Source organism: Ambystoma mexicanum, chromosome 12, assembly GCF_040938575.1.
Source record: "Ambystoma mexicanum isolate Mex_15411 chromosome 12, UKY_AmexF1_1, whole genome shotgun sequence".
Lineage (NCBI taxonomy): Eukaryota > Metazoa > Chordata > Amphibia > Caudata > Ambystomatidae > Ambystoma > Ambystoma mexicanum.
Window position 1 is genome coordinate 928,440,887 of NC_090936.1, and position 20,260 is coordinate 928,461,146.

Consider the following 20,260-nt stretch of genomic DNA (forward strand, 5'->3'; position numbering starts at 1 on the left):
CTCGACACTGCTGACAGCATCAGCAGGGCCATGGCGGCTAGTACTTTAAGAAAGTCCGGTTTTGCTCCATATGTGCAATCCAAACTGCTTAACAAGCCCTTTGATGGCACACATGTATTGGTAACAAAGCTGACGAGAGCCTCTAGAAACTGCAGACCTCCAAAGAAGCAGCAAAATCCCTTGGTGCTGCTATTAGACAGCCACAAAACCAGCCCAGCGGCACACCTTGGAGGGGTAGATCCTTTCACTTTTACTCCTCAATTGGAAGGGGGAGAGGACTGTCAGATCAAAGAGGCCAGAAAAGATTTCCAAGTGGTGACGGTGAAGAGGTACTACCACCACCCAGGCAGCGGCTACTTTACCATCAGCCACTGCTCCAGCCGCCTAAATAACTCTCTGAGGTCTTAGTTCACAAGACCCCAGTGGGAGGCAGACTCTCGGTGCATCTGAAAGAATGGCGAGGCATTACTTCAGATGCATGGGCATTGGAAATAGTTCCCCATGATTAGTGCCTTCCCTTTCTAAAAAAAGCCTCTGAGTCATCCACCGGGGAACAGCTCTTTCAAAGTTCCAGATCCGCTCCTTATGCAGGAAATCTTGACCCTGCTAGAGACAAGTGCTTTAGAACCAGTACCTGCAGCGGGGTGGAACAAGGGTTGGTACTCCCATACTTCCTAATTCCAAAGAAGGACAGAGGAATGAGACCCATTTTGGACATAAGAAACTTAAACACATTCCTCAGGACGGACAAGTTCAAAATGGTTACCCTTTATCAGATCCTTCAGGCCCTCTAGCTTCAGAACTGGATGGTATCATTGGAACTTCAGGATGCTTACTTACATGCGCCAATCCAGCACAAGCACAGACAGTACCTGAGGTTCACCGTTGGCTGTTCTCATTATCAGTTTTGAGTTCTGCCATTTGGGATGACCTGCGCCCGAGGGTTTTCACCAAGTTAATGGCGGTGGTGGCAGCGAGTCTCAGGAGAGGGGGGATTCACGTCCACCCCTACCTGGACGGTTGGCTAATCAGGGCCAGTTCCCCCGAACAGGCACCGGGACTTCTCAGCTTCACCTGCTACTCCCTTCACAGACTGGGCTTCTCCCTCAACTTTAAGAAGTCCCACATGATACCATCTCAAAAGCTCCAATTCATTGGCACAGTCCTGGATGCATCCCTGGGAAAAGCCTCACCACCGGAAGTGAGGGATCAAGACATTCTGCAGATGGTCACCAAATTCCAAAGTGGCCAGCATCTCCCGGGCTTCTACTTTCTGAGGTTGGCATCCTGCATTTTTCTGGTGCCAGAGGCGTGCTTGAGAATGAGATCTCTCCAGTGGGCTCTCAGGACTCAATGGTCTCAGTTCTCAGGCAGAATGTCAGATCTCCTTCAGGTTCCAAACAGTCTCACTCGGGATCTCCTGTGGTGGACCTGCGAGGATAACATTCTGAAGGGAGAACCTTTTTGGTAGCCATGGCTAGAAATAAAGGTAGTAACAGATGCTTCACTTACAGGATGGGGAGCACATACCAACGATCTGACAATCCGCGGTCGTTGGTCTCTATCGGAGTCCAAACTACATATCAACCTTTTAGAGCTGAGGGCAATCGGACTAGCGGTGAAGGCCTTTCTGCCCTCTGTGCAGGGAAAGAATGTCCTTATAATGACAGACAACACAGTGGCCATGTACTAACTCAACAGGAGAGGAGGTGTAGGGTCACTAGCACTGTGCAGAGAAGCAATGCAGCTCTGGTACTGGGCAATTCAAGAAGGAATCTCCCTATCAGAAGTTCACCTAGCCGGAGTGAAGAATATGGCGGCGGATGCTTTGAGCAGGCAGAGCACAGTCTCTCACGAGTGGATATCTCAGGAAATCCTTCACGAGATCTTCACCCTTTGAGGAACCCCCGCGCCCCCAAGTGGATCTGTTTGCAACCGGTGTCAACTGGTACTGCTCAAGGGAATTTCCCCTAAGAGGAGCTCTAGGAGATGCGTTTGTGGTGAACTGGGAGTGTCCAGTCCTGTACGCGTTTCCTCCAGTCCCAGTCATTCCTGAAGTCACCAGGAGGTTGAGGAGGTTCAGGAAATCCATGATCCTAATTGCTCTGGATTGGGCCAGGAGGATGTAGCACCCCAGATCTTCTGGACATGTCCATCTGCCCTCCAATACGTCTTGCACAAAGAGTCGACCTTCTCTTTATTGGGAGAGAGAGCGGACCTAAGAATGAGGATCCATTTACATGTCTTGGGAGGATAGCCCAGGGGCAACATACTCGCCTTGGAAGCAAGACGACGCAGAGCAACACAGGTTTCGACTCCCAGGTCCGCGCTTAGAAAGCTCTGGGTATTAAGTGGGTTATAAATAACTAATTACAATTACATGCAATACACCTATGCTGTTATCATTTTTATTACACTTAGCCAACTTGGGGCTCCAAGTTTGTACAATTAAGGGGTATCTGGCAACGCTTTCTATTTTTAAGCGATCCTCTGAAGAGGTATCTTTGTTCAAGATCCCTCTTGTGATACAATTTTAAAAGGACTGACAAATACATTTCCCCCAGTCCCATTTCAAGTGCCAACTTCGGACCTCAACTTGGTGTTGAGATTTCTAATGTGTGCTCCTTTTGAGCCTATCCATACCTGCCCTTTAAGGTTATTAACTTTAAAGTCTATCCTTTTTAGTGCCCATTACATCAGCCCGAAGAGTGAGTGAACTTCAGACCTTGTCCTGCAAGCCTCCTTACACAATCGTCTATAAGGACAAGGTGGTCCTTAAGGTTAAGGTGATCTTCTTAACTAAGATCGTGTCTGAGTTCCATTTAACTTAGAAAATAATTGTACCTTCATTTCATCCTCCTCCTCATCTTGGAAGGGAAGAGGAGAGGTTACAGAGGCTTGATCCAAAGCGTGCACTGACATTTGACATCTCCAGGATATCTAAAATCAGACACAATGACCAACTTTTTGTATGTTACATGGACCACAAGTTGGGTATGGCAATTTCGAAACAAACTTTGGCAAGGTGGATCATTTATAAATATCTGAATGCTGCAGATTAGCAGGAAAGGATCCCCCGGAGGGTCTTAGAGCTCATCCGAACAGGGGCATGGCTACCTCCTCTGCATTACAGAGGTGTGTCCCAATTAAAGATATTTGTGCGGCAGCCATAGCCATATGGTCGTCCGTACACACTTTTACCAAACACTATAATCTGGACTCTTCCTCAAGCCGGGAAGGTTTATTTGGAAAGGCAGTGCTCCATTCTGTGCACACAGACCTATGAAGGAACTCCTAAATTATCATGAGTCTGAAAACTCAGACTCCCTTCTCCGGGAATACATTCACTGCTTTGGGAGTTTATCATAAGATGAGGAATACATGGGAGGACACAATACATTCGAAGAACAAGTCACTTACCCATGGTAACGTTCTTTCGACTGGATGTTCCTCCCACATATTCATCATCGCCCCTACCAGCCTGCCCCACAGTAGAATTGTCCATGTGATTGTAGTCTTCACTCTTTCAGAAGGAGTAACTGTCGGGTGTAGGGTATCCTATACACGCTTTAAAAATGGAACTGAAGCCAACGATCTCAGTGCGTGCTTTATAGCATCGATGACATCGACATCGAGACGGAGTCTCCGAGGGACATTGAGTCGACAGGCATGGACGCGCAGCGCCCTCTGCTGGAAAAGAATTCCAAAGCAGCTGAAGCTGGATATGGAAATATCATAAGATGAGGAATACGTGGGCGGAACATCCAGTCAAAAGAACGTTACCATGGGTAAGTAGCTTGTTCTACTCTTGTAATGCACCCACCCTCTGGAACTCGATCCCGGTGTCGGCTTGGAATGCCCCCACAGTTCTCCAATTTTGCAAACATTTCTTAAAACATTCCAATGGATGGACATACAGACACACAGACCTCACAGTACTGCGCTGCTGATAAAAGATGCCAGCCCAAATGCTGGCTAACCACACTCTGTGCAGCGCTCTGCTGCTGTCGATCTAGGTCTACATTTTAAACAATAAAATAAAACAAATTAAAAATGCCCACCTTCTGCACCTTGTTTTCCATAGAGCACCTGGAGTCACAGATTGCACAGTCCATCACAGTCCATCCCCATGGCTGCCCCGAGGTTACCAGCTGGATTTTGGGCATGTTTGGAATGGTAGTCTTTGCCTCCCAAGCATTGTTAGAGCTTCTGTTGCTGGCCCTTGACCATGGTCGTAGCGTGTTGTGCGTCCTCTTTCCAGCCTCTTCTAACCTGGTGTCTGAACGCTCGCAGGCAGTGCCCCACTGTGTAGTTACAGGTGATCCAGACAGCCAGCCCACCCAAGAGGGGTATCTGGGCCCGACATGATCTCCAAGCTCCGGGCCGTTAGCCCGCAGAGACCACAGCATGCTAGATCCCCCTAACATGGCACACACGGTAGATGGCCTCTCCTCTGTGGGTACTGCACCCCTGAGCATGCTGTGTCTCTACTGCTCCAGCCGTAGGCTAGGAAGGCCTCTCGGATGGGCCAACAACAAACTGGCCTCCTATTCACAGTACCCATTCCAATATGTCTCAGCTCCTGCCTCCTGCCTCTCTGCTCTTCCTCTGTCCCCACTGCCCGATTGGAGGATCAACCCTCACGGACCGTCCAGCCTTGTCACCTTGCGCTGCAAAAAGGCGGCCCGGTGCCAGTCCACCCCTCCTCGCCACCAGTTTCGACCTGGAGAATGAACATAGCTGTCCGTGTTCAACAGCGGTTCCTCACACCCTTTTTGTAACTCGCCTGGGCTGTTGGTGGCAGGATATAGCAAGATTTCAGTGGTGTGGAGAGCAGAGCTCCGGTCCCTCACATCCTTTCTGCTCGGTTCCCGGCCACGTCCCCATAATGAGTCAACTATTAAATCTTTGGAGGAGTTGGATTCAAGAAAAAGGAATTTAACCTTATCACTGGGATTGTTTAGTGTGTTTGTGAGTGATAACTTTTACAATAACGGCCCCAGGAAGAATGTTAGCAGGTCCATCAACACACACACATTTGATGAAGCTATACATATTAAGAAAAGGGAGGAGCTGCAACGGATCAGACATGTACAAAAGGGCCCTGACGCGCTGGCAACAAAATTTGCGAGGATTAGGCTACATAGGCAAAAATACAAAAAACTGGTTGATCCAGCACCCCTTTCTAAAGTCTTCTGCTCAGTATATGCTTTGGGAAAAGATACTGGTGAGGATATGATGGTAGGCTTGGAGTTCTAGCATTTGGTCAGGGTAATACATTGTATATCATTAAAAAATCAAGAAACTCCAGGCCCTAATGAACTCTCAAATAGGGTATTGAAACATTCCACAGAGCTATTGGCTTCTACATTATTTCCCTTTTTCCTAATATAATTTCATCTGGGACATGGAAATACTTCTACATAGTCCCTATTCTTAAGAAAAGAGCCCACCCTGACCCTTCTAATTATAGACCAATGATGCCTTTAGACGTGGATAGCAAAATCTTTGCATGTTGGATTCTTTTTTGTTGTTGATAGCTCATCTTTATTTGGTTTAACAAATAACAAAACAAAACTGTCCAGCATCATTTCTTGCATTGTATCACAGTCCTCATTCTGGTCAATAGCCCAGCCCTCCCCTCCCTCTACTTTGCCCCCCCTCCTCCCTATATCTCCTCCTACCCCCTAAATCTCCTCCCATAGCCCCCTTCTTGACCACTGTCACCCAAGCCTCCCCACCTCCCTTGCTGCAACCACCATGCTCTTTTTATTGTCCTCTCCCTTGCCAGCCTTTTTGGTCTCTGTATCCATTTTCTCCACACTTTGCCATGCTTTTTCAGACTGCCCCTGTTCGTGTACACCAGTTTCTCTAGTCCCTTACTTATTTGCATCCAGCCTTCCCACATCATCAGAGAGGGACCATCCTCTCCTCCCCACTGCATTGCAATACACCTCTTCACCAATTGCAGTCCCTGCCTCACTAGGCACCTTTAGTATGCTGTTAACGCTGTGTCGCTCCATAACCCCAGCACACACAATTTGGGATCTAGATCCAGTTCCTCTTTTACCAGCGTGTTCAAAACATCTGTCACATCCATCCGCACGCAGCATCTGGTTCTCCCTCCTGCTCCTCTTAAACAGCCTCTGAGGAGTACAGTACATCCTGTGCAGGATCTTGTAGTGTATGGATCTCAGCATAGAATCAATCGTCAACCCCTTCGTCGTGCATGTTTGATTCCTAAAGAAATTGAATCATGGGCAATTTCAACAGGACATTTAAATAAATATCTTTCTGGTTTCCGTAGAACCCCCCTAAAAGGGACTATCCATAATCTGCTCCAATACAAAACATCAAAAAAAGAATTCTCCCTCATATTTTAGGTGGGGTTTGTAGACTAATCTTCTGCTTTCGACATGGTAAATCATGATCTTCTCTGGAAGAAACTGTCTAAGTGGAAGCTTCCAATTCGTCTAAGTATCTTAATGTACCTCAATTCAGAGACAAGCATCAGAGTAAGATTGAACCTTGATGGTAACCTATCTGATAAAATATCTATGCATCATGGCCTTAGATAGGGTTGCATATTGGCTTTTTAGCATACAGATCCATGATTTGGGTGACCATCTGGAATCTATGTCAGTTGCTGCTCCTCGTTTAGACAATTTATGCCTTTGGTTGCTTGCATTTGTGGACTATGTTCTTATAATGGATCATGCTCCAATTGGCCTACAAAGTCTTTTTCGGTCGTTATGCAGTAGATAATGATCTAATTATATACAAATCAAAAATGAAGATCATGAGGTTTTCTCCTAACACAGGCAAAATAGAATTTAGATGGGCTTATCGATTATACCTCATTGAAGTGACTAAACATTTTACTTACTTAGGTATCCCATTGTTTGGTAAAGCGAACAAAGCAGCTATGATGGCCATGTTGCGAGCCAACTCTGATACCAAAGAAGAAAAAACAGAACAATAAATTTGGTTGATTTTTCCACCTTAACTATCATCAAATATTATAATGCAACAGTTACAACGAAAAATATACAGAGTATCGAAACATTACTCTTGTTCAAAAATAATGATCTGTACTCATTGTAAGCTAAAATTTGGAGGAGTGTCTTGCACTTAACAAACTGTACCTATATCAGTGATACGTTTTGAACTTGGCTTATATATTTAAAGGCAAAAGCAGAGTGGAATGCGCTCTTACTTTTTAGGAAAATATCTCCTCTACCAAACTTGTTATTTATAGTACTAAATTAATAGTATAATGGAAATAGATTTGTTTACATGAGTTTTGAACTGTAACATAGTACTAGAGCATGAGGGGATCACTAATGACCAGTTGGTGCAAACACCACAGCATCTGTGAGACAACGATTGGATTAATCGGTGCTCAGAAATGGCAAAATATAAACGTTATGACCTGACGGAGCAACACAAAAAAGAAGAACTTGCCCTTATATCTGTTGAAGTTTCCTAACGTAAAGTGGAAATCCTAATTTATGCGAATTACGTTAAATTTAATATTGACCAAAGAAATCCTAAACAAGAGAAACAAGGTGTATCACTCTTGTCCTACCTATCATTTCGAAGGGTTTGTTTCCGCCGATGTATTCCACATCTTTGACAGTAATTACCACAGCTGTGCTGCTTCGGAATACTTTTTCGGCGTAGGCGTCCTGCGTCGATGACGTCGATACGCTGTCCCTCGAGGGCCTCCGTCGATGGGCGACGTCAACGGATGTTATATCTAGGACACACGATGACCGTAGCCTCGGTTCGGTTTTTTCAGCGAACGTGGTCGCATCGGAATCTCGGCGCGCCTCGTTTCTTCTAACTTGAAAATTCAGGATGTCTTCGTCTTCTTCTACGCCGAAGTCGGGTTCAAAAAGTTTTGGGAAGTGGTTCCAAAATGTCCATTACCAACCCGCACGACGTTTGCCTCTGGTGCCTCGGTGAAAGCCACGCCACCGACGATTGCGATGACTGCCAGTCCGTAACTTCGAAGGCTTTGCAGCAGCGGAAGAAGAAGTTGTCGGTAGGTTTCTAAAACCCGTAAATCGAAATCTACTTGTCTTTCGACCGACGATTCAAGGGGTGACTCTCCACGTCGGCGTAAGTCCAGGGGTTCTCGTTCTTGGAGTGGGTCCCGCCATTCCTCTGCCTCTTCGAGGCATTCACGGAAGCGCTGCCACCGGTCGCCTTCCCCATCCTCGTTGGAGGACTCTGCCAGACGGCGGGTTACTTGTCCCACAAAAAACTCGTCACTTGCCGAATGGGATGCATTCCGCCAGCAGATGATGGCGATTTTGGAATCGCAAGGCACCGACGGTTCCGTCCACGCCTTCGAGAGAAGCCGGCAAGGAACGAGCTAGAGCCACCACTCTCACGCCTTCAGGCTCGGGCGGTCGGCTCGATCTTCGGGAGCCGTCGAGGTGCCGATGGGACAAGGGCGATCGCCATAGCCATGCCAGGTCCCGGTCCTCGACGCTGTCGAGACCGTCGGAGCCTGTGAGGCCTTCTAAGAAGGCATCAACGCCATCGGAGCCATGTCCGTCGAAGGACTCTCTCGAGGCTCCGGCTTCGAAGAAGTCATCGACGCCATCGGCGCCACGACCGTCAAAGTACATGCTCGGGGCTCCAGCCTCAAAGCCGTTGTCGAAGTCGTCGGCCCCTCGGTCGACGTTGACGCCTTTTGTGGAGAATTTACCGGAAGTGCCCCGGAGGGCTGTGGAAGCTCTGAGAAAGGCTCTAAGCAAGTCTGTGAGGCCTGTTTTTGAGCCCTACTCTGTTCCTCCTCCTAGGGTGGATTTGTTCCAACCTTTGGAGTATATTTCAGAGGTGGAGGACGGGTCGGATGAGGAGGGAGGTTGTGCCTCTTGAGGTTCCTGATGACCTGTTGTCTGGTCATAGCCAACTGGAAGACCTCCGTCAATCCTTACATGACGCCAGTGGTCTTGATACCTCTCCGGAGGTTGAGTTTGGCAGGCCTGAGCCTGGTACACATGCTGACTCCTCGTATAGGCACCTCATGTCGAGGGTGACTGAGTATTTGGGGTGGTCTGCTCCATTTTTTATTCAGGATGATCTGACAGACATCCTGGATCAAGGTCTGCCCACTGACCCGTTGTTGCCATTTCATATGGCATTGCAAAGAAGAAGGGTGGTGGCTTGGACCGCTCCCTACACTCTCCCGGCAATGAATAATTCGCTTCCGAAAAAATACAGCCCAGCCAGTGGTGACCCCTGCTACAGGCTGCGTACCCTACTATCCCTCTGGGTAAGGACGACAAGAGCTTTGATGGTTGGGTGAAGAACGTATTTTCTTCTGGGGGTATGGCTTTAAAGGCACCCAACTCAGTTTGTGCCCTGGCAAGATTCACTCACACTCCGTGGAATTGTGTATCGTTGGTGGCTGAGCATATTCCCGAAGGGGAGTAACGGGATGGTTTTCTAGCCCTCGTGCAAGACGACAAGGAGGCCATGTGTGAATCCGTTCAGTCAGGTCTGGAAATGGAAGACTGTGTCAGCCGGTCCATGGCTGCGAGCACCGTGATACGCAGGTTTGCGTGGTTGCAGAATTTAGGGTTTGCTCCGGATGTGCAATCCCGGCTTCTCAACATGCCCTTTATGGTGTCCATCTTTTTGGCAGCTAGGCTGACGAGAGCCTTGAGCGGTTGCAGACCTCAAAGCTGCTGCAAATTCTTTGGGCGCTGCAGTACGTCAACCTCCGCCTTTTCATCCTAGTGGACAGCAATGGAGGGGAGGTTCCTTTCGGTACTACTCTTCCTTTGGTAAATCGAGAGGAGCTGCCAGTCAAAGGGGCCACTGTAGGAGTACCAGAGGTGGAAAGTAAGGTACTCGAGGTGCCAAAGCCGCTCGGGCATTTGCCTCTTTGCCATCAGGCACTGCCTCAGACGCTCAGTCATGGTTGGGGGCTGACTGGCGCAGCATCTTGGAGAATGGCGTGCCATTACTTCAGATGTGTGGCTTCTGGAGATTATAACCCACGGCTACTGTTTCCCCTTTCGGCAGAGGCTTCACAACAATCCACCGGGGAAGCTCTCTTTGAAGCATCAGGATCCGCTCCTTGCGTAGGAAATCCTGTCCCTGCTGGAGAAAGGCGCCATAGAACTGGTGCCTGTAGCGGAGAGGATCAAGGGATGGTATTCCCCTTATTTTTTTATCCCGAAAAAAGACGGGGGATTGAGACCCATCATGGACTTGCGTGGACTGAACAAGCTCCTCAGGGTGGTAACTCTTTCTCAAGTCCTCCAGGCCCTTAAACTACAAGATTGGTTGGTGTCGCTAGACCTCAAGGATGCTTACTCTCATGTGCCGATTCATCCAAAGCACAGGAAGTACCGGAGGTTCGCGGTTGGCGACTCGCATTTTCAGTTTCGGGTCCTGCCATTCGGACTGACCTCCGCCCCAAGGGTCTTCACCAAGCTGATGGTGGTGGTGGCAGCGTATCTCAGGAAAGGGGGGATTCACGTCTACCCCTACCTGGACGATTGGTTGATCAGAGTGCGTTCCCCCTGAGCAAGCCCTGGATCATCTGTCCGTCACCTGCTGCTCCCTTCACAAGCTGGGCTTCTCCCTCAATTTAAAGAAGTCCCATGTGACACCTACCCAGCGGCTCCAGTACATCAAAGCAGTGCTCGACACATCCCTGGAGTTGTGTTCGCCTCCCCAGGTGAGGGCTCATCACATTCTGCAGATGATGGACAAATTTCAACATGCCCAGAGTCTCCCGGCGTTCGATTTCTTGAGGTTGCTCGGCCTCATGGCATCCTGCATTTTCCTGGTGCCGGAGGCCAGGCTGTGGGTGAGATCTCTTCAGTGGGCTCTCAAGATGCAGTGGATGCAGGTCTTCGGCAGGATGCCGGATCCTGTTCTGATTCTGCCCTCGGTCGCACAGGATCTTCTGTGGTGGGCCTTCAAAGACAATCTGATGAAGGGTGCTCTGTTTTGGCAGCCGTAGCCGGAGCAAAGGATTCTGACGGACGCATCCCAAACGGTTTGCGGAATTCATGCCAACGAGTTGACGGCCAGCGGCCGTTGGTCTCTGTCGGAGTCCAGACTCCACATCAATCTGTTAGAGCTGTGGGCAGTCAGGCTAGCCCTGAAGGCTTTTCTGCCGTCTGTGCGGGGGAAGAATGTCCTGGTTATGACGGACAATACAGTGGCCATGCACTACCTCAACAAAAAGGTGGGGTCAGGGTCACTCCCGTTGTGCAGGGAGGCGATGCAGCTCTGGTTCTGGGCCATTCAGCAGGAAATGTCCATCTCGGCAGTTCATCTGGCCGGAGACGAAAAAGCGGCCCCGGACTCTATAAGCAGGCAGAGCACGGTCTCTCACGAGTGGGAGCTGGCTCAGGAAGTTCTGTTGGAGATCTTTGCCCTTTGGGGAACCTTGCAAGTGGATCTCTTTGCCACCAGTGTCAACCGGAAGTGCGAAAGATTCTGCTCACGGGTATTTCCTCCAAGAGGAGCCTTAGGGGACACGTTCGTAGTGGAGTGGTCCGTTTCCTCAAGTCCCCGTCATTCCACAGGTGTTGCGGAGGTTACAGTGTTTCGGTTCCTGGATGAACCTCATTGCTCCGGCATGGGCCAGGAGAGTGTGGTACCCAGACCTTCTCAACATGCCCATCTGCCCTCACAGGAGGGGTGTCGGGTTCTCCATCCAGAGGTCCAGTCCCTCAACCTTCACGCTTGGTATCTGAAAGGTTGAGGTACAAGGATTGGGACCTCCCCGAGGACGTGATGGAGGTGTTGCTTTCGGCCAGAAGACCCGCAACGAAAACTCTGTACCGTTGCCGTTGGAGAACGTTCTGTGACTGGTGCAGAGTACAGAATGTGGATCCTTTCCAATGTTCCATTCCTTTGGCTTTGTCTTTTTTTCTTTCTTTAGCCCAAAAGGGCCTGCAAGTGGGTACCATTAAGGGTTACCTGGCGGCACTCTCTATATGTAAGCGCTCATCTGAGGAATGTTCTTATTTTAAAATCCCTTTGATATCTCAGTTTCTAAAAGGGCTAACTAATGTGTTTCCACCGTCGCCTTTCCAGGTTCTGGGATGGGATTTGAATTTGGTTTTAAATTTCCTAATGGGAGCTTTGTTTGAGCCCTTACATTCTTGTCCATTGCGACTATTGCCCTTTAAAACTGTATTTTTAGTTGCGGTTACTTCTGCATGCAGAGTGAGTGAGTTGCAGGCACTTTCCGCCAAACCACCCTTCACTGTGTTCCATAAGGACAGGGTTGTCCTTAGCGTGCGGCCTTCCTTTCTTCCGAAGGTTGTGTCGGAATTCCATCTGAGCCAGAAGGTAATTCTTCCGGCATTGTATCCTCCTCCACATCCTGGTAAGGAAGAGGAGAGGCTCCATAGGTTGAACCCTATGAAAGCTTTGAGTTTCTATCTCTCATGGATGTCCCGGGTCAGAGTGGACGATCAGCTCTTTATTGGTTATGCTGGAAGGCGTTTCCAAGCAGACTTTATCTAGATGGATCATTTTGACGATCTTTGAGTGTTACCGTTTGGCGGTAAAGGACCCTCCAGTAGGTTTACGGGCTCATTCTACTAAGGGTATGGCTGCCTCCACTGCACTACAGAGGGGTGATCCGATTTGCAATATTTGTTAAGCAGCCATATGGGCCTCTGTCCATACTTTTGTTAAACATTATTCCTTAGACTCTATCCATGGGCAGGATCTAGCCTTTGGTAAGGCAGTCCTCTATTCTGCAATTTGATTGGGCATTCTAAATTGATGCATTTGTAAATTCTTTTCCCACCTCCTTACGTTGGTACTGCTTTGGGAGTCTGTCAAAGATGTGGAATACGTCGGAGGACACAATCCCTTCGAAGAACAAGTTACTTATCTTACCTGGTAACATTCTTTCAATGGGATGTTCCTACAACGTATTCTACATGGTACCCTCCCTACCTGGCCCGCTACAGAATTTATTATGATAACTGCAACTCTATGGGCTATGGGCGTTGTGCATCCTAGATATGACATCCGATGACGTCAACCAACGACGGAGGCCCTGGAGGGACAGCGTATCAACGTCATCAATGCAGGACGCCTATGCCGAAAAAGATTTCCGAAGCAGCACAGCTGTGGTAATTACTGTCAAAGATGTGGAATACGTCAGAGGAACATCCCATCGAAAGAACGTTACCAGGTAAGATAAATAACTTGTTCTTCTGTAACTCTCCGCAGTAAATAGAATCAATAAAACACCTTGTTTTGGATTGTCCCTCTCTGAATGGGCCTTGCATCTTGTTCTTTGAAAAAATAATTTACAATCTTGCTTTTGTTGAAAAGGATTTGTTAGTGACCTGTGGACCAAAGAATGTTGCTTGTGGCCGGTGTCAGCCAGACTAACTCCACTCACGCTGCAGCCCCTCAGCATGCAGCAGAAAATAGGTTTAAAGGGAATCTTCTTTTTTATGCTGTGGAAGAAGAGCTCCAGTCGTGTTCCTTTGCATGGATACCCATATGTATGGATGCAAGGGCATTATGGACGAGGAGTACAGAAGTCACTACGATGAGTAACTGTTTCTTATTGTGGCACACAAGGCTTATGTTAGTATATGGCCCCACCTCTGAGCATATACCTTAGATATGTTATGTTATGTTAAAGGATATTTATACCGTGCACTATCACCACAGGAGTGGTCCCCTGGCATTCTGGAGGATCTGAAAAGCAAGATGGTAGGGTAAGTTAGTAGGACTGAGTGGGAAAATGCGCAAGAGAGTTGTGATGTGCTGTTGGCAGCTTCAATTCGGTTTACACTGTTCGCTGAGCGTAGGTGTGATTTATTTCGGTCAGTAGTTGTCGTGCTGTTGTGCGAGGCTATGTGTGGTTTTTTTTGTTATGTAGTGAAGTGTGTGCAGTTTGTCGTGCAATGTAGGTATGGTTGTGTTATGCTTAGAATTTGAAAGGTGTAAGCAGAGGGATGAGATTTTTAGTTGGTTGGTAAGTGGTGGTGCTCCATTGTCCCTCCTTTCGATTTGGCCACCTGTGATACGCGTCCCTGCTAGTGTTGTGTATTGTGGTGTGCTAGGGGCGTGTGGGAGGTATCCCTCCTATATTCTTTGTAGGGTTGTGGGTTGTCTGCAGGGCTATTTAGTGGCGATGCCTCCTCCACCCACCCCGAGTCCTGGATAATCGATTTCTACACCGCTATTGCCCCTGGCATATCCCGGTCTGCAGCCGCTGTCTCCTTCCTGGGCCCCTGGGGTAGCGGGGCGGGTGGGACGGTGGGACATCTTTCCTGTGCCTTTGAGCTACCTGGTCCTAGTGGTTTTTCTTTTCGGTCGCCACTCTTTACCCCTTAACTCTTATACCCTCTGTCTGTGGTTCAACCTAGGATGCTCCTGTCTCTCGTTAGCCTCTGTTAGTGCCCTCCATGGGGACCCGGGTCTCCCTCCCACTTGGAAGTCTCTCCACCTGCCTGCACTTGTCGTGGTATGCCTTAGTCCTCCGTCTTGCACCATGTGTGTACATTCCGAGGGGTGTGGGTGTTGCTCTTTTGTTTTCATCCGGTTCTGAGTTGAACAGCCAGGTTTTTAGGAGTTTTCAGAATTTTAGACGGTTTTTCATTTTTCGTATTTCTCTTGTGAGGGAGTTACACATTTTGGCAGCTAGGTAAGAAAATGCTGATGCACCAAGGTTTTTTCCTTGTGTATGGTTTAGGTTGCTGGCAGATGTCATTGCTGGATCTGAGTGTTCTGGTTTGCTGGTAAATGGCGATTTTCTTTTGTAGGAATTCTGCTCCTTGGCCGTGGATTGCTCTGTGTGTTATGCACTTAGTTTTGAATGTGATTTGTTTTTTGACTGGCAGCCAGTGTAGCATCTTTAGCACAGGAGTGATGTGGTCCCTTCGTGAGTGTTTGAGGAGGAGTCTAGTCACTGCGTTCTATATATGTTGCAGTTTCTTAAGTAGATAATCCGGCATTCCGAGGTATAGGCTGTTGGCGTAGGGAAATGATGGCTAGTGTTTTGTGCGTAAAGGAGAGGAATGGTAGGATCTTTTTGATCGTGAGTAGGTGGAAGACGCATTTTCTTGATTATCACGTTTACTTGCGGTTCTAGTCTTAGCTCGTTGTCCATTAGGATGCCAACGTTTTTGGCTATTTTTGATGGGGTGGGCACTGTTCCTAGTTTTGCTGGCCATGGGATGTGGCATCTGGGTTGCTTTCCTGGTTTTTGGAAATGATCATGATTTCTGTCTTGCCCGGGTTGGGTTTGAGGCGGTTTGTTTACATCCAATCATGGAATTCTTTCAGACAGTCTACTAGTGTTGTATTCTCCTCTTGTATATCTTCAATTTTGTAGATGATTTGTGTTGTTTGCGTAGTTGTAGCAGGTGGGCCGTGCCTTTTCATAAGTTTGAGTAGTGGATGTAGATGTTGAAGACGAATGCGAATAGGGAAGATCCTTGCGGTACTCCACCAGTGGTATGGTGATTATACCAGACAAATTAAGGCAGTGATCAGGCATTCAAGACTTCAGTTAGCGTACATTATCAGCAAATGGACATGTGGGCTTGTACTTAGCATATGATGGCATTATTGGGGCATTTGACACTGTACTTGGAATATACTTTTGGCTTTGCAAATGCTTATTGTAATGTGGCTCCATTTATTTACAATCAACATTCTTTCCAATTTACTGCTGATGGGCACACTTTCATTATTATCATTTAGACTGAACCTCCAAAGAAGAATGTGAAAAACTCTACATCCATCATTGTTGAAAAGGTCAATGATCAGCTGGCTGCCCTGGAAGCAAATCTGCTAAAAATGACAAAACCGCGTAAGTGTTTTTAAATACTGAACTGTTAAATGTTATAAATATAGCATTGATATGACATAAGCCATTTATAACGTGCCTGTACACAAGTTTTTCTAGGCGTGACAAGACAAGAGAGGGAAGACAGAGGGAGGACAAAAACGAACGATCTTACTAGGTGATATGTGAAAGTGTAGAGGGGAGGGTCAGGGGAACTGCCAGGGGAGGGGAGGGGGAAGCACAATTAGAGAAGCTTGGCTCTGGGTAAGTGCAGTGGAGGCAGGGGACTGTAGGGTTCCAGATACAGCCCCTAAGTGCACGGTATGCCCAGAGGCAATGCAGGGGTTACTGGTCGTGGGGGAGCCTCGTATCAGTGAGATTCTGAGGGTAGCCAGGCAACCAGTCAGTGCAGCAGACAGGTCTGTAAGCAGGGGATAGATAGAGAAAGCAGAAGTGAAAAGGAAGGTCTTGAGCTGCTTCCCGAAATTCAGGTGGTACAGCTCAAGTTTGGGAGAGGCAGGGAGGCCATTCCGGAGAGAGGCACCTGCAGAGGAGAGAGATCTGCCCCCACTCTTTGCCTGGAGAAGCGTCTGACCCTCAGTGTTGGAGGTGACTCAAAGGACTCAAGAAGGAAGGTGTTTAGGGAGAAAGAGTTGGATGTAAAGCCACAATTGGTGTAATATCCAGAAAAGTGAGAAAATACACTAACCTGTCACTCAGAGAGATGGAATTATCTTCTATTATATTTAATTCAGCACTTTTGCTTAACAGTGACTTCTGAAGTTAGATCTTAAAGATTTCCTTTGCAATAATAGGAGAATCCTGATTAATTCTGCAACGATTGACCCGAAATTGTGTGAGGCCATGCAACAAATAGTCCTACGTGTTTTCCTTGTGTGTCTAAGCTACTGAAATGGGCTATAACATTCTGCAATGTTTGCTTACAAATGCAGATCGGCAGGAGGCAAACCCAGAGTTGTATGCAATACTTTATTGGCTTCAGAATTGCCTATTCCTCTATACCAGTCTAGTCAAGTTCAGGGCGTAAGGCCAACTGTGATGAAGCATACAATCCTTCACTAAAACCCTGCCTAATTTCTCCTCCCAAGTGGCCAGGGAAAGGCAGACGTTTCCTGATCCTCAGGGGTATTTTACTGCAAGAGGATCAGCTGGGAGGAGTGTTAGGCAGAATCACCTGCAGTACCCTTTGGGAACACTACAGGTAATAAGGACTACAAGTGTTAGCACAATTTCACCTTTGGTACAAGCCTGTACTACACAGTAAAGTGGTAGCGATGGCTGAGCAGCCAGACTTATCTCAAGAGTTTAAGTGAGCAGTAGAACAAGTTACACAAAGGACCAACCAATACAGTGATTCAAGTAAACACTTTCTCAAGCTTTCTTAGTAAAAGAATATACATTTATTTACTCAGTCATTTATAACACATTACACTAGCATAAGCAGCTCAATATCACACACTAATACACCACAATTACACAACCGGTAAGTAACTAAACAAGTTTAGCTCAAAATGAAGTGTGAGCAAAATGGCACTTTAGGTACTTAATAAAGGAGGGAACAGACAAGGATATAAGAATAGACAGCCCAAATATAGTCATAGGCAGGGCAAAGGGTTTCAGTTAAATACAGCCAGCAATTCTTCTCAATAGGCCTGGGCCAAAGTCAATGGTTCAGAGTCTTTTGTATAGGATAGCACAGTTCTGGTATGTAACCGTTAAGTCTTTGCCACAGGTTTTTAAAGGATTTGGCTAGGCGAAAAGTTTGACGAATGTTTAGGGAAGGACAAGCCTTCGTAGTTGAGGAAAGTTTCACGCACTTTCTCGATGGCCGAAAAGATTTCCGGACCGCGTTTGCACAGTACCTTTAAAAATGAAGAAAGCTGCAGTTGAGGCAGTTGTTCCTGGCAGTTCGAGGAGATCTTGCTGTTCCTGAGCTTCAGTCGTGGGGACAAGGAGGAGGATGTCGGGAGGTTCCTGCACTGCCCAGGGAAGAGGCCAAAAGCTGTATCAAGACGTCGTTTTAAGGTGTGAGTGCCTTAAAGTCCCCCTGGTTTCCTTCCCTCTGGCTATCCGGTTTTCAACAGCACTCTGATGAAAATTCGACCAGAATAGGACGGTGTCCAGGTGGCTTGCGAGTTGGTTGTTCCCATCAAACTCAAGGGAAGAAGTTAACCTTGAAGGGCTTCTCTGTCGTCGGAGTTTCAGGCAATTCGGACCTGCAGCAGGGCTTCATCAGTCGTCCAGGAGTTGCAGCAGTCATCTTCCTTCCTCTCCTCTTCGGTTCTTTCATTCCAGTGGTCTACTCTGCTTTCCAAGTCCCAGAGACCTGCTTTTAAACAGTTTTCCCCCATTCATTCCAGCCTGGCTGTCACTCACCCAGCAGGGTGTTTGTCCTTGCCGGACAGTCAGCCGGCCAATCACACCAGAGTGCATTCATGTCTCCTAGGAGACTAAGCACAGGGAGTTTTGCGCACCTCCCTCACATCCGGTCCACCCCAGACACTCTGGCACCAGAGGAGGGCTTCAGCACAGAAGCCTGCCAAAGGGCACAAACAAAGGGACCAAACCTGGTTTTGCACGCAGAGACAAACAAAAGAAGGACTTTTCCTAAAAGAAATGGTGAAAAATGATGACCGGAGTCTGTTTTTACAGATTGGTCTGGGGCGCCATATTGAAAAACATCGCTACCCCTGATTTTTAGCTACCGTTGTTAGCGGTCGGGAAAAATCACGGTAGTTGATCTAAACCACTGCCACCAGCCATTTAAAGTAGGAAAAGGTAACATTTTACTGTTACATGAGTGTTTTGACTCGGGGGAAGCAGGGCAACTCCTCCAGCACTCTATAGTAAGATAGGGTGTGCTGGGTCAGTAAATTTAAAGAGACTAGTAAAGTCAATTTAACTTTACATGTTCTGGGAGACAGTAGTCAGTCCCAGAGAAGGTATTTAAACCTTGGGGAGTCCGAGAGACACCTCTGTGCCACTTCACTGAAGGTGCTGTGTGAAACACAGAAAAAGATGATGCCACTAGAGTTGTTTTAAAACACCATAACCAAAGAACACAAAAGTAAAATGCACTAAAATGAAAAGTTCAAAGCCCCAGAATATAGCAAAAGATCTGGAGGGCTCTAAGGAAGAGGGAATTTAGCACTTGTGTGAGAAATCTCCCTAACAAGGAAACAAGGCCCAGGGTGGTGAGGATATCCTGTTGGATGAGACGCAGAAGGACCTTTTGGAAAAGTCAAAACATGTAATGGCTTATTGTCGTTATGATGTATCTGAACCACATATTAAGTCAGTTGACGTGGGCAAAGCTGGTGTGATACTAAAAATACCACAAGGAAAGGAAAACCGTTTAAATTATCTAAGATTGAAAAAAAAAACTTTCTCCCAAAAGTTCTGTGAAAGAAACATATAAATAATGATTTGAACAAACTGCCTTTCTCATTCCAATTCAATCCTATTGATTCTTCTTTCTATGCATTTAAGAAAACTAGATCTGCATTTAAAACTAAGAAGCTAATAAAACCCCTAATTTTGCTATTTGGGAATATGAGTCCCATAATCCCCTAAGTACTGGGACGAGGAAGAATATTGAAGAGCGATGTTGCAGAAGTAGTCGGGCAATTAAGCCTAGGAACCCACTCCTGAAGGAACCTGAGGCCCCCTAAGGTACAGGAAGTGATAGTAGATTGTAGAGGTGCACTTGATTTCCTTGTAACGTTAAGACATTATTTTACAATAAGTCTGTTTTACAATAATTTCAAGGTGCTCCTTGTTGGATCTGTGCTACCAGATCAGGTATGTGAGAGGAGCGCAGGTCCCTCGAAGACCAGGGGCAAACTCGTCTTCGAGTTTGCTCATAGGAGATCATTTTAATTCCCTAATTACATTCACTGTCAGGTGCATAGTAGAAATTGGTAAATATTCCATTCCGTATTCTATCAACTTTTAGATAAGCGGCACACCAGCGCTTTCTAGCATTAGAGGGCACATAGGCAGTGGTAGATAGAACCTTCTCCTATCCTTCTGTCTTCTTTGTATGCACTCTGAACATTGGGGTTTCTCCTATTTCTTTTCCGTAGTGACACTCCTTTTGAGGGCCCCCACAAACACACTTGACTTATGTTGCTATTGTTCATTCAATCTGGGGTACTGTTCCCATTTTTTGTGTTATAATTGCTTCTGAATTGCCCTCTCTTAGCTTTGGCAATATAGGTTCATTTAGTGTTTAAGGCTTTCCTTCGATAGTGCCTTCTTTTGGTATAGGCAATTACTTCTATCTTCATAATTACAATTGTAACCTTTCTGTCTGTTCCCAAAGGTCTTATTCTGCCACTTCAATTGTTTTGTTTCAATTTGACATGTAAAATTTTTGTAATTTGCCGCTTTCTCTTCTTTACATGAATTTGATATTCAAAATTTGCA

General features: G+C 46.9%; 1 protein-coding gene across 1 annotated transcript in view; it reads left to right on the forward strand.

The window, feature by feature from the left end:
* The window catches only part of CFAP54 (cilia and flagella associated protein 54), a 3,669,934-nt gene that overhangs the window by 1,957,368 nt on the left and 1,692,306 nt on the right, over positions 1 to 20,260 (forward strand). The window contains exon 29 of the mRNA XM_069629416.1: positions 15,727 to 15,835. Coding sequence (XP_069485517.1) covers positions 15,727 to 15,835 — 109 coding nt within the window. The remainder of the gene's footprint in view (positions 1 to 15,726; positions 15,836 to 20,260) is intronic.